The sequence below is a fragment of the Amphibalanus amphitrite genome, unplaced genomic scaffold, assembly GCF_019059575.1.
Source record: "Amphibalanus amphitrite isolate SeventyFive unplaced genomic scaffold, NRLGWU_Aamphi_draft 000046F_arrow, whole genome shotgun sequence".
Lineage (NCBI taxonomy): Eukaryota > Metazoa > Arthropoda > Thecostraca > Balanomorpha > Balanidae > Amphibalanus > Amphibalanus amphitrite.
In genome coordinates this window covers 913,996-938,666 of record NW_024881542.1, presented here as the reverse complement: position 1 = coordinate 938,666, position 24,671 = coordinate 913,996, and the positions used below count along the sequence as shown (strand labels likewise).

The window sequence follows — 24,671 nt, the reverse complement described above, 5'->3', positions numbered from 1 at the left end:
AACTAACACTGTTGTTCATCTCATTCACTGTTTGAGTTTTATGGGTCCCGCGTTCCCCATTCTTCGCGTTCTATCAATCAACGCTTCTCCAACATTCCTGTGCTCATCACAGATCTTGCTTTATCGTTCATTCTTCCTTTTTCCCATTCCTCGTGTTCATTACAGTACATATTCGCTGTTCCCCTCGGCCGTCTCGTTTTTCCGTTCCTCGCATTGCCAGCACTCTCCATGTCCTCCCTTTCCTCCAGGCTCTCGGTTGCACCTTCCTCAGCCTCCTTGCCCCGTTCCTGCAGTTCCTCGATGTTCCCAGTTCCTCCGGTTCCTCGCGTTCCTCTCGCCCTGCCGTCCTCCGACCCTGCCGCCGCTCAGGGTCGGGTATTCCTCAGACCCCTCGCTACTGTCAGGAAGCCCCAGCGTCGCTTCTTACCGGGCGGGGGCGCCATCATGGCTGTCACCTCCCCGATCTTTTTGCTGCAGTGGCAGACATGACAGCCGCTCTCGTCCAGCCTGCTGTCACACTCGTTCGGACAGCTGCCCTGGTAGCAGGCCGGGTCGCGGCTCTGGCTGACAGGGGTCAGAGCGGCGGCGCCCGGGGCGGGGTCGGCGCCGGCGGCGGCCGTCTCGGCCACTGGTCGGGCCGGCGCGTTACGCAGGCAGGCCAGGTGGGCGCACACCACGTGATTGTTGCTCTGGCAGCGGCACTCGTTGCAGTTCTCCATCCAGACGGCTCCCAGCTCACAGCGGAACTGGACGGGCGCTGCGGAGAAACCCAGAGGTCAGAGAACTGGTCAGGGTACAGTTGTACGGCACGGGATGCGCCGGGGCCATACTGGGAGATAGACGGACCCGATAGTGCCACAGACGGGAATATAAAGCCGGGTCGTCCCGCCGTAATTGGGAGCGTGACGCCGCGTCGGTTCTGGGTACACCGTGCGGTGGAGTTATCGACCACACTCACGCAGTGTATGGTACGAAGAAGCTCTAACGTAATATTCCTTTATGCGTTAGCGATTCTCGTTAGCTGGCCTACTGGAAAAGCCATTTGACAGCGGGGCAGACCGAGGTCAGGAGCCCGAGCGTGCAGAGATTGAGGATACGGCCAGAGTCCGTGCGTCTGCCGCGCCGTGAACCCTGGGAAGACCATGTCGCCTGCGCCGGTCAGTGCTGTGCTGGGCTCAGGCCGCCGCGCCGCCTGCAGTGGTCGACCCTGGATGGGTGGGCGGGCCGGCCGGCGCGGCGGGGGCGTGTCCGTCTCGGCGGGGGTGACCCTGAACAGAGCCGACTGCGTGGCGCCGCCCCGACACGCACTTCCCAGTTCCCCACACCGCTCTGCGCGGCCAGGGAGGGGGGGGGGAGGGCAGGTGGATCGAGTTACCCCCGGGGTCTGGCCGAGTCATACACATACACCACCGAGTCTCCTGCTCCGTCAGCCGACTGTGAGACATGTGAAATGATAGAGATTACCACTGCTTCCTTCATCCTTGCAAACGACCCTTCTTTGGTTGCTGGAAGAATTGGGCGATTATGGACATGAGTAGGCATGACTGGTTTGATATTAAATCAAAATAATAAAGACTGATATTAAATTGAGCCCTTCTGTAAACAAAATAAATACATAATAACCTACCTACTGTGACGTTCTGTCGCTATTCGTTACCAGCTGCATTCAACCTGATTCAACCTGAGTTTTTATTAACCTTTAGTTGCCCACCTAAAATACGATATGGGATGACCTCAAATGACTTCGTGGTGCAGTGAAATTAATTCTGTCCTACCATACCCCGCTCGTGTACCATGTCATGACCGTCCATCAACAAACATTAGACGCCATATTCTGCTCCCATTAATAATGAGACACAACTGAGCCGCAACTGGCTGCCGCTGAGGATAAACTATAGTAGACACTATAATTTAGCGCCTCTGACAGACATAAACAAAGAATGACTCAGGCGGCAGTGAGTCAGCTCGGTAGGTATAGGAGACGGGGACGAGTGACTCACATCCCCTGCTGGGCCACTTAGTCTCGCTTGGACGGCTTTATTTGCAGCCCTAAAACACACAGACCACTGGCCGCTTTGTTAGTCCTCTGCACCCCTCCTCCCCCTCACCACCTTCAGTGTCATGGGCGCCTCCCTCACTGCCCCTGCCCGCCCGCGAGGCCACCCGTTTCGCAAGCGCGGAGTTTCCCCGCGCCACAGGCGGCGGCTGAATGGCCAAGTGACTTACCGATTATTTTTCGCAGGCCGTGACTCAGCGGGCCGGGTTGGAAGGCTACATATTAGCGGCGTCACCGAACGACAAGGCCTCGCCCCAACCGGCGCGAAATCGCCGCACAAACAGGAGGACACGGGCATTATACTTGTGAGTTGTCGTGTGGGAGGATGCTGCTTATTATTGCGGAGTGGCTATATTAATAGAAGCATTTTCAACTGGTGAGGTTTTATTTAACAATTTATCACCCATAATTTTACCAATAGGTAGGTACGCGGGTAGGCATACGGAAGACAAGTCTTTATTCTATCGGTACATTTATCCCTCGCTCGTATAGGGGGGTCGAACGGGCCCCCAGGTTTTTCGCAAATAACTCGCGTAAAAAGCGGCCGATCGCGACGAAACTTTCAGTACTCTCGCGTTATTCATTTTTTACACCTACAATGAAAATGTCATGACTTTTGACCCTAATGACCTTTGACCTGTGACCTACTTTTCGAGACCATGTTTGGCCAAAATCGTGACTCGGCGTAGGTATGTCGCTCGCATTAGCCGCGCGTTTGCAGTCTTTTCGTGGTTTCGAGCGTTCAAACATGGGATGTGATGTTGCTCTCATTAGTCATTCATTAGGGTGAGTGTCAAAGTCACCTGAAGGTCAGGTCACTGACCTTTGATGACCTCGGTTCACTTTTTCCAGATTTACATGTTTCTAGGCCAGTTTTGGAGCTGAATTCGAATTTAGCAACCGTTTGAACATTTACGAAGCAGTTTTGGTGCATTCGTAACATGTTACGACGCCATGAGAGGTGGTTGACACCTACTACGACTACCCGGCAAAACCCCTACTGGTGGACCTGACCTGACCTGACCCGACCTGGTCTAAATGAATGAAGACATCATCTGTGATCAAAACTACCACGATATTCGTGATCAGCACCCCGATAAACCTTATAGCAGCCGCACTTCACGACGTTCTAACATGTCCCGATTTTCCCGACATTGGGGTTATTGACCTGACCTGGAAGGTCAACCAATGACCTAGAACCTTTAAATTGGGTAGCATCGGCTCCGTCTTGTGACGGGCAACACGCTCGTTTTTTTCCGCGAAGCTCTATCTCGATCAGGGGCGAAACGGCAAGGGGGCTAGTTATGAAAAAGATGATATCTTAACAGCGCTAATGTAAATACGTGTCAAACTATAAAAGAACCGACAGAAGTCAACGGAGATGAACGCTGCTGTGTTTATTTTGCTGCCTGAGATTTAAGATGAAACAAAAACTACCGGTAGCTTTGGAGAACTTTCCGATGAAGAATTAAATAATAACAATTATATTTTAACGGTGACTTTATTTGTGTTTTGCTACCGATGAAGGATCTGAGCAGGAAGGCATTAACAAAGCCATTGTCTTTTGAAAACAGAGCTGGGTATGGCACCTTCCTACCGAATTCGCTCACGCTAAGGACAAGGACGTGACGAATAGCTCACAAATGAATCTTAACTTTTCGCAGAACCGCGAAAAGATTCCGAACTTCCATTGCATTATTTAGGAGAATATGCTAAACAAACGGCCGAAACTAAAAGATAATTTGTTAATTAAATTGAAACAGCCAAGCAACTATACGGCAATCATGCATGGCATAGCTCTGGTACATTTTCATCCTTGCTGATACAAGCGTTCAAACATAGCTACCCGTACCTATCGTCGATTGGCGGCGTCGCCGGGATTTTGAATATCGCCGACATTGGTCATGACGGTCCGGCTGTATACGTTAATTGGCTTGTAAACGTCACCCGATGCTTTTAGCAGTACTCGGAGCTCTAAGTTGGCTTCACGTGGATAAAGTGACGGTATAGCCATGTGTGACACATTGGTAATCTCCTAACTATAATCAAATTACAAGTCGAAAACATATGGATGCAATTCAATTAATGCCAATACTATTTAGCATCCATAATTTTGGGTTATAGTAGCGATATAATTATTTCGATCGAACCCCAATAAATATCGCCTATCGATTTTCACACGCTGGCCTTCTAAGGGGAACTTAGGGGACCAAGGGTATTTGATAAAGCTTCAAGCTGTAGCAACGTGAAAAGAACCGATCATTAAAACATCGAGGTCACCCCCTTCGTAAAATGAAACGCTACCACACACTCATACTAGCAGTCAAGCTTGCTTGTCAATTTGCGAGGTCTAGCTTATACATAATAAGGCAATGCAATGCTTGAGAACATCCGTAATCTGGCCATTTAAGTCAAGTAATGTATGTAAGCCAAGGGGACTAACAGACTAACCGTCTCGGTCTCGTAACAAAAAGTCACAGCAGCTGGGTTGAGTTGTCCAAGTCTGGGACCTAGTGCTCATACATAGAGAGCTCAGCCGCCAGTGGCGCGGGGCACGGGCTGATGGCACTGTACCTATAGAGCTCACCTTTCTGCCTGGGCGCCGGTGCGGGGGCGGGGGCGGGGGCGGGGGCGGGGGCGGCTGGCGGCGGGCCCAGCGCAGCCGCCAGCAGAGCCAGCACGGAGGCACTCCAAGCTGCCGACATGTGGACGGCACAGCACGAACTGAGCCGCCGAGCCGCCGCGGCACGGCCGGTGCACCGGCCGCGAGGGGCGGACCGGAGGGAGGGGACGAGGAGGTCTTCCTGCCGGCACGAATCACGTGCAGACTGACCGGCGCCGCCGGGTCATGTGACCGACCGGCCGGCCGTGACGCAGACAGCTGTGGAGGTCGTGTTTTGTGCGTGTGGTACGTGTTTGTGAGTCTGATGGAAATACATAAAGTATTCCTGTAGGCACTGTTCCATCTGGGACCTGTTAGAAATGTTTGATGAACGTTGGGATTGGTGCCGTTAGTTGACTGAAAAAGGCAGGTAGGAGTCAAGCGCAAGCATCCTGTTGCTTGTCGAGTTCTCTCTCAATGCATCCCTGTATCTCAGTCGAACGCTTATACGGAGGTCGCCATATCACAGTTCAGACATTCGGCCACTGTTTTGCATTATTTACTCACAAATCGTCCGTCCCCGATCCACAGACATCAATCTCTCGAGTCTTGCTACTGATATAAGCAGTGATCCGGGAGCGGTTGCAGAGTGAAATATTTCTCCGGCGACCATCTGGCAGAACCGATAAGCAGCGGATACCATGAAAAACCCGCATCATTTGCAGTACTCTGAGATTGTATCAGACAAAGCTCCTATGCTGCCCGGCGAGTCTCTATTTTAGTCTGTATGGCAATGGCTGGATTTTTCAGACAGGACGAAATGTGCTATCCGTTTTCGAGCGCAGCGTTCGAATGCTTCTTATCACATCGGCGGGACGCCGCGCTGGTTTGGTCACACGGGAAGAATCGGCACGGGCTGGATCGCGCGAATACGGCACGGCCTGTTAGTCACTGGGTGCATGTCAGGTACGCTGGTGAGATACGGATGGATAGGGCACGTCCGGAATAAACGGTACAGAAAGCGCGCGGCACGACCGCCCGTGGACTGGAAACACCCAGAACAGAACACACATACATAAATGTTTGTGGTGTGCATATCAATGTCATTTGGTATAGGCATTGCATCGGAGTCAATATCGCCCAAAACAGTTTTCAGCTATTGCAAAGCATAAACCAGATAGCGGTTTTTATATAAATGGCTGTCTTCTCTATTCTAAGAATGATGTGTGTACGCCAAACATTTTTTTACTGAATATCCTGACACGATTTAATTAGCCAGTAGACGGAATGACTTGCCCTAAGATCGAAAAAGCAAATGATGTATAGTATGGCTTCACTAAAATGTAAGAGTGCCCAAATTTTAGTTCTAAATTTTCTATGCCCTCTGAGCAGTCGTGACACACCGTCAGAGGTGCTGTCGCACTCCCCAGTTGTGAGCCTGGGCGCGCCCCTGCGATTCCTGCCCGGCGGGTTTGGCTGACCTCTCTGGGGTCAGTCTGCCCTCCCAGTGAAGTGTGAACCACTCGCGTGGGTGACTCGGCACGGGAATAGCCTTGTGCCGATGGCTACAACATCTCGGACAGTCAGACTGCTTGGTGTTCCTGCAGCTGCTATAGGGATGGCTGAGGAACGACAGAGGACCGGGGAGCACGAGACCCGTCTACCGGAGCGCCTCCTGCAGCCGGTAAGTGACACCACCACACCAGCTCACGCCTGGTGCTCCCGGCCGGTACTGGAGCTACGGTCCCGCGGTACGTGGGATGCTAATTATTAGTGCATATTAGCTCAATATTTGGATCCCTTCTTTCATCATGTCTTATTTGGATTCTAATAAACCAAGTGTCTGAGCGATTACCCAGCAACCGCGACATAAATGCAACGGTCATAATCGAACACACACATGTAATTTCGAGCGAGGGAGCCGGCTGGCGTGTTCTCTTCTATGTATTATGAAATAGGTCTAAACTGCTCCCTATCCAAGGAATTTACCAAATGACATAAGTTTCTGTAGTCGGACACATGCAAAGATTACATCTTTATGTAACTAGTTATGTAATATCTGATGAGAATTGCAGGAATGACCATATAGGGAAAATCTTCCTGCGGGCCTCAGCCTTTCGAAATGTGCTTGGAAATGAGTTTCCGCTGCGCCAGTGGAATGGCCCCAAACGATAGTGTATGTATGTACTGTCCGCTTTGATGAGGTGAAGTTGCGCAGGGCGAAGGATAGGATAGGTCATAAGATAGGTCATATGATAGGTCATAGGATACTAGTTGATACAGGCGCTCCTCTGACTTTGTCGAGAGTTGCGAGAGATGCAGACACTTGGAACACTTCAATAGGGATTTAGTGGCTGTTTAAGTTTGGAATGTCTAATTTCAGTGGTCCCTTCAAACTGCAGAGCACATTGGCAACAGCTCCTTTTATGAACTATCGGCAGACTTTTTGTCAGGGCACCGCAGCCGGGCTGACATGGAGATATACTGATTACTGAACTGCTCGGCATCATATGTGGGCCGGGTCATATCGGGGAGATAATTTACTCAGGAAAGGTCGTCAATTTGTCGATTTAACTCATTCGTATTGATCCATTTCCCACCCCCCCCCCCTCCCCAAATGAATCGGGCCGCACCCTCGGGAAAGGTAATCAATTTTCCATTTCCCCCAAAAAATAACCACATGGGCCGCCCCCGGGTGGGCTCGAACCACCAACCTTTCGGTTAACAGCCGAACGCGCTAACCAATTGCGCCACGGAGGCCCGTTGGTACCTTGTAATCGTTGGAAAATCTGCTGCTATTTTCCTTCTCGTGGCTGCAGTCTCCATAAAAAACATGAAACATACGTCTGGCAAGCTGCACTGGCTTGTGCAGTGCTTTGTGACCAGTGACTAAGACAATACAAATATCTGCCGCAGAAGAGACGGATCAGCAGCTCCAGAAAGCTTCAGGAAAAAAACATTGAATTTTCAATGGAGACTGCAGCGGCGCACAGACAAATAACACCAAACGTCCTGGAAACCGGGAGACTGCATCTCATCACAGAAACAAACCACTACATAGCCACAGAAACTTTTAGTGAATGTAGACGGCTGAATTAATTACGCAGGCAACAGAAAAATGCTCGCAAACGTGTTTGCACCTTCTCCTTCACCTATCCATCCATTTACCAGTTTATGCCTAGTAACTACCCAATCAATGATCGATATCAACCATTGGGAAAGCCGTTGAGCTGGCTTGCAAGCCAACGCCTTCCCGATTCTGGGAATTGAGCGGCGCTCTGTGCGGCGTCTCACGGTGCAGATGCTGGCCCACCGCGCGTCCCCAGTCGGCGTTAATGTCCGTCGTGAGTAGATAACTGTCGCTGTCTGCGGCCGCGCGGCCGCCGAGAACCGGCGAGGGCGTGGGAACGGTGAGGACCGGGTCGGACGGGCAGGTACCCGCGGCCCCCGAAACTCGGAACCAATCACTGCGACATCAAGCCTCTATGATTGCTGTGACCCCGTGTGACCAAAGCTCATTCAATACAGCCACAGTTCTTGCCTGTAGAAACCAGCGCAAATGCATAACATTAAGCAATTGCATCCATCGCGCGCTGGGTGTGAGAGCGTTCTGTAAGATCACCCAAGCGTTTCTAATCCCTCGTGCTGTTGAGCCATAAAGACATCGGCCCCTGGTAGAGCTCTGCAGTCTGCATCCCATCAGCAGTCGTCTTCTCTGCGCAGCGAACCAACAACAGCTGTTGCTGGTAATGCAGAACGCCGCCGGCTGACGGATCGATGGGCCGTTCGATCGAGTCGATTGGACCGCCCGCGAACAGGTGGTCGCCAGCCGTCCCAGCTCCCTCCCCGTCACCAGGAGAGGGGGTGGGGGAGGCGGTGGTGGCGGATTAGCCAGAGAGTTACACGGGTGGACAACTGGGCCGGCGGCGGTAGTCGGGATAATCTGTGGATCTGCGGATTTAGGAGCGAGAAGTCAGCGCTGGAGTCGCGCGTTGATTATGCTCAACTATCGAGATGTAGGAATTTTACCAGAGACTACCATTCCTTGATTAAAATGCCTGGTGTTTTGGCTGGTTGGTTCATAGTCATCTATCGACAGCGCCGTTTAATTTGCAAACACGATCACCAACGGTATAATATATTTTACTTAAGGTAATGAGTCCCGAGGGACTCGACATCCGGCGCCCCGATGCATGGCCCTTTGACACCTGGCGCGATTCGTCTTTGAACACGACGTAGTCACTGGAATTATTGCGTCACCGACACGGACGGAGTTACCGCGCCACAGAACGACAGGCCGCCGGGACGACCCGTTCCGCGGCCAGCTCCGTATGTTCGCGGCCACTCTGCACGCATTCGGCTCACATTCGGCCATGGCTCTCGCACTCATCAGATCTGTATTGTCTTAAACTTACACCGACATCTTGGCATATCCCAGCTCAGCTCATCCCTAGACTTGAGAACGCTCAACGTACAACCATCGCCCTATCACGCACACAGAATGAAGAAAGCACAGCGGGCAACACCGCTGCCTTTTCATAACGGCGATACTGGTAACTAGATTGCATGGCCTGAAGTCCGTTATATGAACTGCCAGGACGACAGAAACTTTTTAACCGAGAAAATACCCACCATTCCTTTATGCCCGGTATGCCAGTCTCACCAGCTGGTGAGAGAGATAATTTCATCTGTTGATTATCGTGTCGCAAATCGTTGCAGTGTGCACATGTGTGACAGCCGACAGGAACTGGCTCATTCTTCTGTTTAAGTGGTTGTATAGGTATATTTAGGATCATTGGTGAGAACTAGACACTCCAAAGGCGACAATTTGTTGACACATTTTCCTTCAGTCTAAATATTCACAACATCATACACATTTTTACATGCTTACGAGTACACACGACTGACCAAGGAATATCAACACGCAGCATTTCGCCACATTTACGGGAGCATAACCTTCCTTGGGACAGTGTTCTATTGACACATTTCATACCACCAATATCTAAAGTGGGACGAGCCATTTCTTTTCGACGTGGCAGGGCAGTCACACATCCAGCAGCCGTGCTCGTCCATGACCGAGCCACAGCCGGGCCAGCAGGTCACACTGATACAGAACTAGTCAGTGGAGGGGTGGGAGTGGGTGTGATGGGGAAACAGTCGCACACAATGCAGCCCCTTCCGTCCTCTTTGTAACCGCAGTGGGGCATACAGGTGACCATTGGACATGGGGGTCTAGTTGGTGGTAATGGGGTCGTACTCTGGGGACAGTCGCAGTCAAGGCACCCGTCTGAATCTCTCTTGTATCCGCAGTGGGGCATACAAGTTATCATTGGACAGGGAGGTGTGGTCGGCGGCATTGGGGTTGTTGTGGGTGGACAGTCGCAGTGGAGACAGCCGTCCGAATCTCTCCTGTAGCCGCAGTGGGGCATACAGGTGACTGTGGCGCAGGGTGGCCTGGTCGGTGGCGGAGGCGTTGTGGTCGTCGGCGGACAGTCACACTCGGAGCACCCGTCCGCGGTCCTCCTGTAACCGCAGTGAGGCGGGCAGGTCACAGTGGAACAGGCAGGTCCGCTCCGCGGCTCCGGAGTGGTGACTGGCTCACAGTCGCACTCAGTGCAGCCGTCGGCGTCGGTTTTGTAGCCGCAGTGGGGCCTGCAGGTCACGGCCGGACAGGGAGGTCGCGTGGTCAGCCAGGAACGCGCGCGGGTGTCCCGCTCTGTCATCTTCTTCGGATGTCCCTTCTTGAGTTCGCACTCGCAGACGATGCAGCCGCCCTCGTAGTGGCTCGGGCAGCCGACGGGACAGAACTGGCGCTCGCAGACGGGCGGCGCCGTCCTCAGCTCGGGCAGGACGTTGGTGGCGTTACAGTCGCACAGCGGACAGCCGTACTGGTCCCGGGAGACGACACAGTCGCTGGAGCACTCCACCGGCGCGCACTGCAGCTCGTCTGGGGGGCACACGCAGACAAACTGATGTATAACAAGGTGATGGACTTCGGTCTCAGGTCGACATTATTGCATGATGTGTCAGACACATAAAGAAGAGACAGAAAATGGAGCGATACTAGACACAAATTATCTGAGAAGATTGTGTTTGACGGTACCTGCTGGGTCCTGTTTGGCGGGCGGGTGGCGGCACTCTAGGCTGGGACAGCACTCGCCGGCCCGGTATACTGCGTCGCAGCCCTCGCGGCCGACCGGCAGGTGGCACTGTTTGCCGGCACACTCGGGTCCCAGGACGGGCGGCCTCAGTACCGGGGCGACGCAGACGACCTCTGGACAGCAGGCGTCCGGAGTAGGGCGGCGGTACCGGCACAGACCGCCACCGGCGCCTGCCGGCACCGTGAGTGTGAGGGGTGCGACCGATCCTACGGAGCGGGGACATCGAGATCGGGTGTGAGTGGCGCTGGTAAAAGATAGAAATTAGTGCTCCACAAATAAGACAGCACTGCCTTGACAGTTACCTTGGACTAGGTTCCACCAGCTGCTGATCTTGGGACAGTGGATTCTATGGCAGGTCAGAGTCGGTGGTGTGACACATTCACAGGTGGTGCACCGGTCGTTCAGTCTGAGACTGAAGCCGCGGGCCACCCGATGGCTGCCGAACGTGCACACCTCCTCGTCCGAGAGCATCCGTCCTGCGGAGGTGATACAGCAGTGGGTCACAACGTCATGCCAACCTCTGCATCTGAGAGCATCCGACCTTGGAAGGCGGTACAAGGAGTCACGCAATCGGACTGACATTTCGTCATGAAAAGCGCTCATCGATGCCTTTATCGTCAGCAACAGGAGATTTAATTTTCGCTACATCATTGCACAATGTATAAACATTTTGGAAACGTTTGTACATTTCTTACCGATAATGATTAGTTCCACCGGCTGGCGTATTTCCGGTGATAGATCTTCAGCTGTAAAATGTTTTACATCAGACTGTCAAGGTCAATGCGAGGAGACCGAATCGACATTTGATAGCAAACGTAATTCGGCTATCTATCCAGTTCAATGCTCAATCATGCGATACCTGTCTTTTTAGGTTTCCGATTTCATAAAGTCGCACGATCGTTTCAATGTTTTAGGTACCTTTAATCAACATGTGTGGTTGCATACTTCTTTGAAACTTGCATATTTATTATGTTCAACTAGAAGTTGCTAATTCAACAATAGTTACTTTAAAGTACTCAAGGGCGCTCAACTTACGACACTTCCAGTCCACTGGACAGCACTGTCCTCTGCTGTATACGGGAACGCAGCCTCGCTCGGTCAGTCTGTGAGCAAAGAAAATAAACAAAACTGGGATAGAACAAACCAACACCAAACTATAAAGTGGCTTCTGATGTTATTTCTTTAAGTCAACATATTCTTCATTCAACTAACTTAGATTCGAAATCAATTAACATGGCTTTGCGTTTTGAGCTTCAACTCCCTGCCACTCACTCTGAGTGCGCGTTGGGGCACTGAACGCGGTGGCACCTGACCGTCCCTCGCCTGCCGAGCACCCCGTCACAGACGCAGCGCACACAGTCGAGGTCGGGCAGCAGCGGCACCTCCTGTCCCCGCAGATAGGTGACGCCGTCCACCTCACACACCACCTCCTGGCTCGGAGGGAGGACGCTCGTGGAGCGCCTCCGTCGCCTGGCTGCCGGGGTCGGGGAAAAAGAGTGATCAGAAACAGGCAGGGTCGCCAGGATGTCGGTAATAAGATGTTCAATATATGTTTGTAGCAAACCACCCAAATGTTTTGGAATCAGTAGGTTTCATTATTAATTGCTGTCAGCATTTTCGTTTTTTTTTCAACCGAAAGCTCAGCATCATTTACAGTTTACGACTGACTTCAACGTCAACAGTAGCCCCCGAAAAAGGAAGGAGCACACACGTACAGCACTGGACGCTGACGGGACAGCAGCGGTCGGGCAGGTAGAAGGGCACGCAGCCGGCAGATATCTGGTTCCAGACGTGCGCCGGACAGTCGACCTCGGCACAGTCGATGTGCGCGCCGCTCTGGCGCGTGCTGACACACCGGCAGCTCTGTTTGCACGGATCCAGCTCACTGGCCTCCGGCACCAGGTCGCCGTGAGAGTACTCTCTGCCGCGGTACTTGCACTTCTCGAGGCCCAGCTGACGCAGAACCGCTGCCATGGATGGGGAGGTGGCGAGGGTGTGTTAGAGACCCTCCTCTACATCTCAAAAATGTTTTTTTTTTGCATCCCCGCTAGCAGTTGTTGCCTTATTTCGCCGTAACAGTGGCTTAGATACTTGACTCTACATAGCACATGTTTCAAGCAAATTTGTCTTTACTTTTATCAAACCAAAACGTAAACGCATGTGCGTGTAAGACGCACTCTGAAGCATTCCGCGCTCAGATAGTGATCCAGTAAGAGGCTTTTCCAGCAAGTTGTTGAAAACAATGGGCTTATGACGGAGCTGTCACAAGTTGTCAGCCTCCCCAGCCAGTCCTGCGACTTACGGCACTCGAAGCTAGTCGGACAGCAGGCGTCATTGTCGTACACGGGTTCACAGCCCTTCTCCGTGTAATGCTCGTACAGCGACCACGGACACAGTCTTCTGTCGCAGTGACTATCTGAGGACAGGTGCATACAATGCCGGGTCGCGAGTAAAGCTTTACTAAATGTGTGAAGTACGGCCCAATCCAGCAATATGCAGGAATAGTCGAGAAAATATAAATCATAATTCAAAGGGCGTAATCAACTGTGGCCATGATGTTTTTGAATATATCGTGAAACATTCTTTAAAGTTTAAACAACAAGCAAACATAAATTTAAACTCTCTAGTCCCTACTCATCAAACACATTTCAACATGTAGTATTATTCCGTCTTATGAAAAAGCGAACCTTGGCTGGTGTAGGTGCCGCCACACATGGTGATGCAGGCCTCGAGCGTTTTGAAGTTGTTTCCGTTCTCGCTGCAGCCCGAGAAGCCGAACTGCCTGCACTTGCCGGCGTCCGTGTCGAAGAAGTAGCGGGGTATGGTGTCGAAGCATGGTCCCGTCTCCACCGGCAGGCGGCACACGGCCGTCCCGGAGGCCTGGACGGAGCCTGAAGGGAGCGCCGGGTGTCAGACGGAGCCTGAAGGGAGCGCCGGGTGTCAGCAGCAATCAGAAATGACACAGGAGAAGATGAAATGAAGTAGCCTGAGAGAGCTTAGACGAACGACGAAGCTGACGAAACGATTCAATCACGATGATTTTGAGACAGGGAGGCTTACAAATAAAACAGCAAAACCCAAGCGTATGTAGATGGCTCAAAATTAGACGGAGATCTCACCAGGGTCGCAGCGTTTCTTGCACTGCCTTCTGGTCCTGAAGAGGTTTTGGGTGCCGTGACAGCCGCCGAAAATGTAGCGGCGACATTTTCCCCTGACCGGGTCAAACGTCCAGCGTCGGATGAAGCCGAAACATTTGGGTTTGTCCGGGTCCTCGGGTGGCAATCGGCACACGGCGTCCACCTCTGCCGGCACGGGGGGCGGCGGTAGGGAGGCTGGTTTGGAGGGAATCAGATATGTGTAGATTAAAGCACCAGGTCCTACGTTTACCTACATGTATAAAACATTTAGCTCATTTCCCAACCCTGCTCACCTGGTTTTAGACTGGGCTGAGTGTCGCAGAGTTTCATGGTGCAGACGGCCCTTCCGTCGATACAGCGGCAGCGGTTACAGTCTTGGGTCCATATCGAGTCCTCCCGACACTCGCCTGAAGGGGGGAGGGAGGAGTAACGTGTTACATGGGCTGCTTCATATCGAGTGTCACATTTATCAGGCACGAATAACACCAGTGGGTGACCGTAGTTGGCCTCCCATTAAAAGACGGAATTATTCGTTTATCTTGAAAAAAAAAACATGAGTGAGAGTCCAGACCAATGCAAACTACAGATCAGACTTTATAAAGCCTATAAGAATATTATCTTACCAGTGACCTCGTCCTCAGCTTTCGAGGGGCACAGCCGTTTGGTGCAAATTGCTTTTCCGCCAACACAGTCACAGAAGTTGCAGTCCTTCTTCCAGACGCTACCCTCCACACACTCTGTAAAACGTACAAATGTGTGTAGAGACATAGAAGTGACACGACTTAAAGTATTAAGGGTCATAAACAACATATCTTCCAGGACAAGAATGTCGCTGTCAATCCGCTCTAAAGCCGCTCTCAATAATTCTAAAGCGACAAAAATTAAATAACAGCAGTCTGAGAGTACCTAAGTAAAATATTCAAATGAACACGATGCATATTGCGTATGTATCATCTTCGTTTTCAAGCATACAGCCAGTAGGCATCCGAATTTGGTCATTAGCGGCATCACACCTGATGCTAATGGATCTGCGTCGAAGACGGGCAACTCTGCCGGGCCCATGAGCGCGGTCCAGGCCTGGTCGAACTGGATCTCCTCCTGTGCACAGATGTTGTTGGTGCACACGGTCTCTCCGTTGAGGCAGTCACACTCGTTACAGTCCTCCGTCCAGGAGATGCCCTCCAGACACGAGTCTGCCGGAAACGGTGACAGAACTTATGACCTAAATACAGCCATTTACTGAAGAGTGAAGAAGGAGCAAATGCCATAAATACAGCTACACAGTATACATATCAACACTGCAAACAAATTTATCGATACAAGCTCCGTGCATCACTTCTTATGGCCACATCAAAAAGCCTAAATAGGCCCATACATCTCTTATCGCCCTTCAGCGAGTCGGTGATAGACTGACCTGGCTTCATGCACAATGCGCCGCAGCCGTTGGAGCAGCACTTTTCATCGCCCTCGCACATGTCGTCGCCGTTGCAGCCGTTAATGCAGACCCCGAGGGTCCCCTGGGGCACGTACGGGCAGTTGCCCGGCTTCTTCTTCCCACCTGCGAAATGATAACAGTTGGGTTGGGTGAGCCATGTGGATGAATAAAACAAGGTTCCAAGCTGCAAGAGTGATACACACACAGGTTGTAAATAGTTCCGCTACAAATTATTGAATACAAGAAAAATGTTAATAATCATCATGTGTTGAGGTTTCCGTGAGATATCCCGTTATTTCTCCCTCCCTCTCTCTCTCTCTCTCTCTCTCTCTCTCTCTCTCTCTCCCACTCTCTCTCTCTCTCTCTCTCTCTCTCTCTCTCTCTCTCTCTCTCCCACTCTCTCTCCGACTCCCTCGCCCCCGCCCACTCACCGCCCCTGGCCAGGCCGACGCAGTGTTCCTTGGAGCACACCACGCGGCCGTCCTGACAGCGGCACGTGTTGCAGTCCTCCTGCCACCGCTCGCCCTCGTTGGAGCATGTCTCTCCGTCGGGGACGACGAACCGGACCGGCACGCCGGGCCGGCCGCCGGCGGGGCACGGTCGGCGCGTGCAGCGCGGCTCACCACCGATACACTTACAGCGGTTGGTGCACTCGTCGATCCACTCCTCGCCATCACGGCACGGGCCTGTCGGAGGGAGACAGGACGGCGTCGTGTGGTTCATAAAGTGAGGGTAGTCATGCAGGCTAGGTGGCTTTCCGAATGATTTGATATTTAAATGGCTGCAAAGCACAAGCATTGAATGACGTGTAAACATCAATAGTTTCTTTGACCATACATTTGCATTGCAATGTATTTTTGTAGATGTCAAAGAAACTTAGCATTAAATATGTGCTTCTTTATCTATCACATAATCGTCCGATGAAAAGACTCCGATCGAACAAGGATCAAGGATAATATATTCGGTGACATACCCTCATCGTTGGCCTCCGTGGGGGTACAGATGTGCTCGGAGCACGTGACCACGCCGTCCAGACAGGAGCACTTGTTGCAGTCCTCCTTCCAGGAACTGCCCTCGTCACTGCACCGGTCTCCGGCTCTGGGCAGCTGCTCGATCGGCACTCCCGCCTGCGGTACACGGGTCAGGAGGGTCAGGAGCTGCCCTCGTCACTGCACCGGTCTCCGGCTCTGGGCAGCTGCTCGATCGGCACTCCCGCCTGCGGTACACGGCAGGAGTGCGGGAACTCCAGGTCAGCGTCTGCACTCGGTACACGCGTAGATATTACTGATAGCTGCTGAAGAAAGACGTCAGACCAAGAGGTGACATCTTGGGACGCGTCACCAAAGCGTGTAATGTAATCGCCGACATATTCGTTATGCGGCAGATGATCTGGGGTAATACGTCGTCCACTCCAGAAGTTTTGAGACTGCCCTCGTAAAAGCCCTATTAACAGTGCTAGATTCTTGTCGCTTTCATATGTCCTTACCACAGTTGTCATAAACGTTCTTGCATAATTTTGTTTTTCTACGTTGCAAGAGACGGCTAGGGCATCACCCTGAACACGGCAAGTCACACGCGGCTTGTCACAGCGGCCAGTGTACAGCATGGTCAGGCTGTAAGTGTGACGACGACTTTGAGGGTCGCAAGGCAATACAATTTTGTGATTAGCTTGATAAAAATAACCCGGAAACATTTAAAATTGACTCTTCAGTGACTTGAGACGAAAGCTGGGTGTATTTTTACCGATCCAGACACTAAGAGACAAAGTGTTCAATGGAAGCACACTGACTCCCCCAGACCCAAGAAAGCCAGACAGAGCACGTCCACTGGGAAGCTCATAATAATCCCGTATTTTGACAAAAAGGCATTATATTCATTAGCTGGGTCCCGTGCACGGCCAGATGATTAACAAGGAATGGTTCCTGACAGTTCTGCGGGAGTTGAGCAAGGGAACTCGCCACAAGAGACCGGAACTCTTCAAATTTGGCCAGGGGCACCTGCACCAGGACAACGCACCCACCCACAAGTCCATCATGGTGACGAGCTAACTAGGTAACACAGATGGGCATCAAAACTGTCCCTCATCCTCCCCACAGTCCAGATCTGGCCATCTGTGGCTTCTGGATGTTCCCCAGACCGACAGAGAAGCTCAGGGGACGCCGGTTGGAGGATGTGGAGGAGATGAATGAGGCTGTGACAAAGGTCCTGGGTACCTTCACTTTGAAGGACTAACAGCGTGCCTTCAGGAAGTGACCGGAGCGCTACAACAAGTGTATTGAACTCGGGAGGTCTCATTTCGAGAGTCACTAAAGTTTCAAGCTTTTCTGAAACAACTAACTGTCTCCACTGAAAAAGTCTCAAAACTTCTGGAGTGCACCTCGTACGCCAGTACCGCGAATGGGTGTAACGGTGAGGGTGTCTTACACACATACATCTTTGTCTGTCGCCGGTAGACATGCGGATTTTCCATTTATAGCTCAGTGCGATTGTAGTTACAAAACGTTTATCGGTCAAACTCCCGCCCTGTGATCCATTCGGATAAGTCAGAATTACAAGACCAGTGTACTCATCTAATTTGCTTTCCATCAGTCATACTCCCGCATAAACAGCCTCCAAATATTTTACGAGCATATAGCTCTGCACCAAGGCTCTGCACTACTATCCAAAGAGCAGCTCAGCTGGGCTTAGCCTTTGTAGCAGTCAGCTCAGAGTCATCTCATTGTCAGGTTTTGATTTATTGTATAATGATTACATACTCAAGTAAAACTGTGGTAGAATAAGCGCTAGCATCTTTGAGACTAGATAACTATTACATATTCAAAAAAGATTAACTACCGTGAACTAAGAAACTATGCTGACAATGTGTTTGACAGTCGAAATGGATGCCTTTATTCTAAACAGACGGGTGTTATGCACCTAACTTTTTACAACAGAGGTTATTACGCTGAACAGGCGCTGGTATATATAGCGACTGACCGTCTTTCCGGGCGGGCAGGCCTTCGACGAGCAGGTGGGCTGTCCGAGAGCCGTGCACCGACATGTGTTCAGACACTGGTCGGTCCACTTGGAGCCCGGGACGCAGCGGGAACCTGCCCGAAATACGTCAGCGCAGGCTAGAGGACATTCTCACGGTGGAGTCACGGTATCACGGAAGGATAGGTGAGAATCAGGATTATGTTCACTCCAGTTATGCGATGCAGACCAATCCTGTTGATCAGGCTGTTGACAATGTTTTCTCACAGCACCGAGAGCTCGTCCCAGCTTCATTTCTCGCAGTCTAACACCCCCGCCCTATGTTTTCCATTCTCTCCCTCTCCCCAACGTTTTCCACCCATTCCTCCCACTTCTCCCGCATGTTTCCCACTCACCTCTCCTGGCGACAATGCCCGCCTGCGCCTCACACCGGTTCTCAGTACACGTGACCCTGCCGTCGGCGCACGAGCACGTGTTGCAGTCCTGGCGCCACGTGGCGCCCTCGTCCGTGCACGTGGAGTTGACGGCGCGCACGAACTTCTTGGGCACGCCGTACTGGCGTCCGTGCGGACAGGACCGGAGCGTGCAGAAGGATCGGCCGTCCTCGCTGCAGACGCACTGGTTGTCGCACTCGTCCAGCCAGCTCGAGTCGGGCCGGCACTGCTGCACTGCCGACGGCACGGTCAGGTCACGGGTCAGGTCACGGGTTAAGTCACTTGTCAGGTCACCTGTCAGGTCACAGGCCACGTCATGGGGCAGATCACGGGTCAGACTAGGGATTAGGGGTCAGAGGGAAGGGACAGGTCACTCGGTGGATGCATCAGTGTTAGAGGGACCAACACTTTGGAACTAGGGAATGAGTACTGTTTGCTTGATGAACAGCTTGCATACCGTCACGCCAGAGATGGAATTTAAAATATTCTACATACGTCCTTCACCGTTCATGTCAACCTCACCGCGTTCATGGTTGACTGAGCACCCTACTTCATGAAGGCACAAAACCACAAATATATGCATCAGACCCCGGCCAAGCAGCCCCTCAAAAGAACACACCAGCCATGCACGACTCTCGCTCGGTTCTGCAACTTCCCGGCTCCTTCCCGCCTCGTCTCCCTGAAGTATCCCTGTCCTGACCTTGACCGTGACCTTGGCCCAGTTACCTGGCACGCCGTGCATCTCCTGCTCTGGCGGGGCGCACGTCTCTCGGGTGCACGCTGTCACCCCGTACACACACTGACACGTGTTACAGCCGTCCAGCCATGCGTCACTGCCGTCCTCACAGGGTTCGCCCAGCTTTGGTCTTTTCTTCACCGGGCGACCCGCCTGTAATCAAGGTCATAATCAAGGACGTAATTCAGAGTCGTACTTGGTGATTTGAAGCTTACGTATGTAAAGATGACTGACTGGAAATAGCGCGGCTGCATCGGTCACAACTCGCACCCCCAGCGCCATATATTGACGTGTAAAAATAGACAACTGTATTCATAAACATGCCATGATTCATGCACCTATCACTTCAGGCGCCAGTCCGAGGCATTACCATACGAGACTGTTTATTTTTGGTAGCCATGTGGCACCGATAAATTCTCACTGCGCCTCGAAAAGGCCAGACCACACAGGCGCCCGGAATCCCTGTGCATGATAGGTCAAGATACTCGTAGACCACAACATCTATGAAACATGCTGCCCACTGCATTGCTGGGACGAGAGCACCAAACCAGTAGAATTTTTCAGACTAACGTCAAATCGCCAGGACCACCGTCTACGTCACTTCGCGGTGACGTCACTATCCACGTCACAGTCTGACGTCACTGACCTGTTTTCCGGGCGCGCAGACGTTGGTGGTGCACATGACGCGGCGGCCGGGGGAGCAGCGGCACGAGTTGCCACACTCGTCCGTCCATTCGGTCTGCTTCTGGCACTGTTTGTCCTGACCGGTCCCCGACCCGCGAGCTGCCGGAGGGTTCCAGAGGTCACCCCACAGCCGAGCGGTCCAGGTAACCTATCGGCAATTCCGTCAGCCACTCGGCCCCAGCGCTGGCCGAGTTTTGCCGGTGTGCATATTGAGTTCGATCTCAGTTACGTTGCGGCGCAGTTGGTTGCGTTATTTGACTATCGCAACAATATTTCCGGGAAGAGAATTCTTCTTTGGAATGCGCGTTTAATATTCTGGTCAGATATAAGGCTCCAGCGACTTCTTAGGGCTCAAAACTGTCGCTAATTTTGAGGAAGGCTTGAGATGAGTTTGATATGCTTAAGCAGCCACGGAACCCTTTGCATGAAGTTTTTGACTATTCTGGGCCCTATGCGTTTCCAGTATTCATTAAAAAATTAGCAACTGCTTGTTCCATTTGGTGCAATCGATGCTAAGCACGCCGTTGTAAGTACCAGAAAGGATGCACGTTTGTAGTGCTTGTATGCGTGAGAGTACGCCAAAAAACGCGAGCATAAATTTTGAGAACATTTATTGCACATAAGTGAGTAATGCCCGCACCAAACTGTCACAAGCACGATAATATCAGCGCCAGTGATATCCTCCCGGCACAATAAGCTCGTTCGTGCGCGCCTCTAGTACTGCGTTCGGCGTCTCGTTTCACCGTCCTCACCGACCAGAACGGTGCCCCTGAGCAGCCGGTGACATCGGTGTTTGGTGCACCGGACCCTTCTCTCCACGCAGCGGCACGTGTTGCACTCGTGGAGCCACGCGCTGCCCTCCTCTGAGCACGTGTCCCCGTCCGCCATGATGTACCTGAGGAGCGGGACACGGGATGAGCCTTTTCTTAAATAATTATGCTTTGTGAGGCGATTTATCTTATGTATTGTGGATTCAAAGAGTAAACAATTTTGCGCGAACACAGCACAACTTGGTAATTTTTAGCCTATCGCGGTTAATCGTGCATAAGATAGTGTCAAATCTTAGCTACTTAGTAATATTCAGCCCGTATGCTTTACCGGTCAGCAACAGCCGTAACTAAGTACATCTCCCCAGCTACCCTAAATGATTCCATGACTATTCCTCTTTGCATCTACAACAGTAATTACAATACATTTCCAAGAAGGAACGTCGCATTACTCCGAACCCCTAAGCTATGCACCTAAGCGGTAAAATACGAGCCAAATGTACACTAGCGGGGTCAGAGCCGCTGCCACGAGCGGAACTCAGTTGCATCAGAAACCCGAGTCGCCGAACCCGCATGGTTACTAGGCACCCACCCCTGAGCTGCGGTGCAAAAGCTTATCATTGTGAGAACTGCTAGTTGGAAGAGCTGTTAGCTATGAGAGCTATTAGAACTGGATAACTGTGAATATGGGAACTTCGAAAGCTGTAGGCTGTGGGAGGTAAGGGCTGTGAGAGCTAAGAGAACTCAGAGCCCCAAAGACTGGACAGTGAGAACAGAGCTCTGAGGCCTGACCACTCTGTGAGAGCTGTGAGAGCTCCTGTGTCTGAGTGCCGGCTGGCGTGCGCACCTGACGGGCACCATGGGCCGCTTGCCGGGCGGACAGGCCATCATGGTGCAGGAGGAGTGGCCCGTGTCCGGACAGAAGCACGTGTTGCCGCACTCGTCGATCCAGCGCTTCCCCGGGGTACAGGTCATGGCTGAAACACACGGGGAGGAGATCGTGTTATAGTGGGCGGAGGGGATCAGCGGAACGGACAGCTGAGAAACATTGGTCGGTTCGCTTTCCACATACTTTAGTTAGTTTTGAAGACAAGAAGATTCGGGTGTCGTCGTTAATGTGATTTTAAACAACATTTATTATGTCTGAGAAAAGTGTGATTAATAATATATTTTTTTTAAAGAAACATTTTATTACCATATCAAACATCATTGGCTAATCGATGGGGGGGGGGCATTTTGGGCAAATGCCCCCCCCCCCCCGCAGCGCCAGAAATCGATGGAACTTTGATTTTTTTATAATAAAACGAAAATTAAACAATTTTTATGAGGGAATTTTGTTTTAAACGGGACAGTAGTGCGTAAGGAATCAACATCCGATGAAGAAGTTGGAGAAACATGTTTGGGGTATGCCCACGCAGCGCCCGGGACCGCCTTTCTGGATCCGCTAGTGTGAAACATAAACAAGCCGATTAACACGTAGGCTGCGAAATGTAGAACACATAAATGTGCCTGTTCGAAAACTCACCCATGAACGGTGAGATGAACCGGACGTTTTGCCTCCGTTTCTTGCAGAACTTTTTGGTGCATTTCACCAGTCCGTTGGTGCAGCTGCAGGTGTTGCAGTCGTCCTTCCACGACTCGCCCTCATTGGTGCACACGTCGCCGTCGAAGGTGATGAACTTGACCGGTTTGCCGGCAGTCCTCCCTTCGGGACAGCCCATCCTGGCGACAGAGCATATTATCACGGTTTAAACGCAGCTAAAGAGAAATGTGGACAGTTGCACCGGTTCGTATATGTTACAAATATCTTTATGGCTGTCTTTTGAACTTTATCTAAGATGCCTCGCGTCATTTTAGGAAATAATACAACTCTCGCCTTTCGTTTAAGGCATTCAGCAACATACAGATAGGCCGCATTTTTGACTGACTGAGATTTATCTGAGGTGTGGTGACACCGTTTCCATGTGTGGTTGACAGCGCAGGTGTGCCTGTGTTGCACTGGGCATTCGCCTGTCTCCTGACAACAAGCTAGAAATTCGTCGACAGGCCGACCAGAGATTAAGAAATCGAGTGCCAACGACGTGCACGATAAGTCTCCCATACATGTCCGTTGGCAGGCGGCAATTTGTCTGGAATGGACAATTCGGACAGCCCTAATGAAATGGTCTTTATCTGTGGGCTGTTGAGTCCGACCACAGACACGTGTGTGCCGGAATTCGATCCGCTGTGTGCTAGTTGTATAATGTTGACGTAACAGCCTTCGACTCGTTACACCGTCAGGTGAAGCTGGATACAGCACGTGCCTCGTTTGCATCTTCAGGTTAACTCATTCAGCGATGCAGGTCAACCACATGCAGTGTTCAGGATAGCATTGGTACTCCTTCATAAAACTTTCATTACACTTTTTTTCTAACCGTGCGCTGGCCCTAGCCGTGCCTGGTGCGAAGAGTCCTCCGAGCCTGCCTGCCGAGCCGTGCCTGGTTAGGAAGGTCCTCTGGATCTCCCAGGCCTGGCCCAGAGTGGTCCCCCGAGCCCACCCAACTCGTGCAGAGTGGTCCTCTGAGCCCCACTGACCTGGCCCAGAGTGGTCCTCTAAATACCCCATCCCCTGCCCCCGAATGGTCCTCCGAGCGCCACCCACCTGGTGCAGAGTGGTCCTCCGAGGAAGCAGCTGCAGATGTTGCCGCACTCGTCCTCCCAGGTGGTCTCCTCCCGGCAGCTGAGCCACTCCGGCTCGGGCCGCAGCGCCGCCCGCTGGCTGAGCTCGGCACAGCCGCGCTGGGAGCATCTCACCAGGCCCGAGGAACACCGGCACACACTGCAGCCCTGCTCCCATCGCTCGCCCTCGTTAGAGCACGGAGCGCCGTCGTCCAGCAGATAGTGGGATATCACACCCTCCTGAGGCAGAGGGGGAAAGAAAGAGGCATTGGATGAGGCAGTTGATACTAAATGACAACTCAAATTGATAGGGTATCTTCTGAACCTACTGGGAAAGTTCCTGGATGTTTCGTGCCACATTTAAATGCGGTGTTGAGCCAAAACGTAGAACTTTATGCGATGTCTGTACTACTTCTACATAAAATGTTACCAGAAGTATAAATATGTCACATTAAAAAAATGAAAAGGTCAACTAACGTATCAGCAAACGCAGCCGGTCATTCAGTGTTAGCCTACTATCGGGCGTTGCAGTCGCTTTGCATTGCGGTGCTATTGCGTCATGCCGTATCGCAGTCCCCGCTCTCGGCTGCTTTTCTCGTCCCTCGTGTTTCCCCGCCCTCCTGGCGTTTCTCCCATATGTTCCCGCACCCGCCGACATTCCCCGCGTGTCCACACACACCTTCCTGCCGTAGGGGCACTCCCTGAGAGTACACGAGGGCACTCCCCGGTCGGTGCAGTAACACTGGTTGTCGCACTCGTCCACCCAGCGAGTGTTCAGCTGACATTTGCCTGGAAGGAGGGGAGGGCGGCAGCCGCCCGGGTGGCCCGTCACTCAGCGCTCAGAGGCCGTCCAAACTGAACCAGACCGTGCAGGAGAATGGAGATGGGATCGAGGAGAGGAGGGCAGAGGGAAAGTGGATAGAAAGGAGAAGAGGGAAGACTATGAAAGGAGAGGAGAAAATTATATGATAATCCTCTCCTGTCATCATCATATGTTTTACTCAATTCGTTATGCTTCGTTATTTCAC

The 24,671-nt window shown here is 51.9% G+C and overlaps 2 protein-coding genes and 1 non-coding gene across 4 annotated transcripts in view; all 3 read right to left on the bottom strand.

Moving 5' to 3' along the window:
* Window positions 1-10: 10 nt before the first annotated feature.
* Window positions 11-4,681, bottom strand: LOC122377523. The gene is made up of 2 exons (XM_043357615.1): window positions 4,644-4,681; window positions 11-757 (listed from the first exon to the last, which is right to left on the bottom strand). Exon 2 carries the CDS (start codon window positions 717-719, stop codon window positions 366-368), a length of 354 nt encoding a protein of 117 aa, XP_043213550.1. The 5' UTR covers window positions 720-757; window positions 4,644-4,681; the 3' UTR covers window positions 11-365.
* Window positions 4,682-7,344: 2,663 nt separating this feature from the next.
* On the bottom strand, window positions 7,345-7,418 carry Trnan-guu. The gene has a single exon. It is a non-coding gene; the product is annotated as a tRNA-Asn (tRNA).
* Window positions 7,419-8,782: 1,364 nt separating this feature from the next.
* The window catches only part of LOC122377522 (kielin/chordin-like protein), a 33,684-nt gene continuing 17,795 nt past the window's right edge, over window positions 8,783-24,671 (bottom strand). Inside the window, exons 5-29 of one of the 2 annotated variants that reach the window (XM_043357613.1) lie at window positions 24,323-24,432; window positions 23,627-23,883; window positions 22,511-22,707; window positions 21,833-21,962; window positions 20,971-21,113; window positions 20,181-20,317; window positions 19,525-19,687; window positions 18,760-19,032; window positions 18,368-18,480; window positions 16,365-16,518; window positions 15,823-16,077; window positions 15,371-15,514; window positions 14,970-15,149; window positions 14,580-14,693; window positions 14,250-14,363; window positions 13,939-14,121; window positions 13,507-13,710; window positions 13,122-13,235; window positions 12,535-12,786; window positions 12,092-12,296; window positions 11,855-11,922; window positions 11,515-11,565; window positions 11,122-11,295; window positions 10,762-10,989; window positions 8,783-10,605 (exon numbers count right to left, since the gene is read on the bottom strand). In XM_043357613.1, coding sequence (XP_043213548.1) covers window positions 9,758-10,605; window positions 10,762-10,989; window positions 11,122-11,295; window positions 11,515-11,565; window positions 11,855-11,922; window positions 12,092-12,296; window positions 12,535-12,786; window positions 13,122-13,235; window positions 13,507-13,710; window positions 13,939-14,121; window positions 14,250-14,363; window positions 14,580-14,693; window positions 14,970-15,149; window positions 15,371-15,514; window positions 15,823-16,077; window positions 16,365-16,518; window positions 18,368-18,480; window positions 18,760-19,032; window positions 19,525-19,687; window positions 20,181-20,317; window positions 20,971-21,113; window positions 21,833-21,962; window positions 22,511-22,707; window positions 23,627-23,883; window positions 24,323-24,432 — 4,811 coding nt within the window. In that variant the 3' untranslated portion in view covers window positions 8,783-9,757. The remainder of the gene's footprint in view (window positions 10,606-10,761; window positions 10,990-11,121; window positions 11,296-11,514; window positions 11,566-11,854; window positions 11,923-12,091; window positions 12,297-12,534; window positions 12,787-13,121; window positions 13,236-13,506; window positions 13,711-13,938; window positions 14,122-14,249; window positions 14,364-14,579; window positions 14,694-14,969; window positions 15,150-15,370; window positions 15,515-15,822; window positions 16,078-16,364; window positions 16,519-18,367; window positions 18,481-18,759; window positions 19,033-19,524; window positions 19,688-20,180; window positions 20,318-20,970; window positions 21,114-21,832; window positions 21,963-22,510; window positions 22,708-23,626; window positions 23,884-24,322; window positions 24,433-24,671) is intronic. The other variant, XM_043357614.1, reaches the window with a different exon arrangement.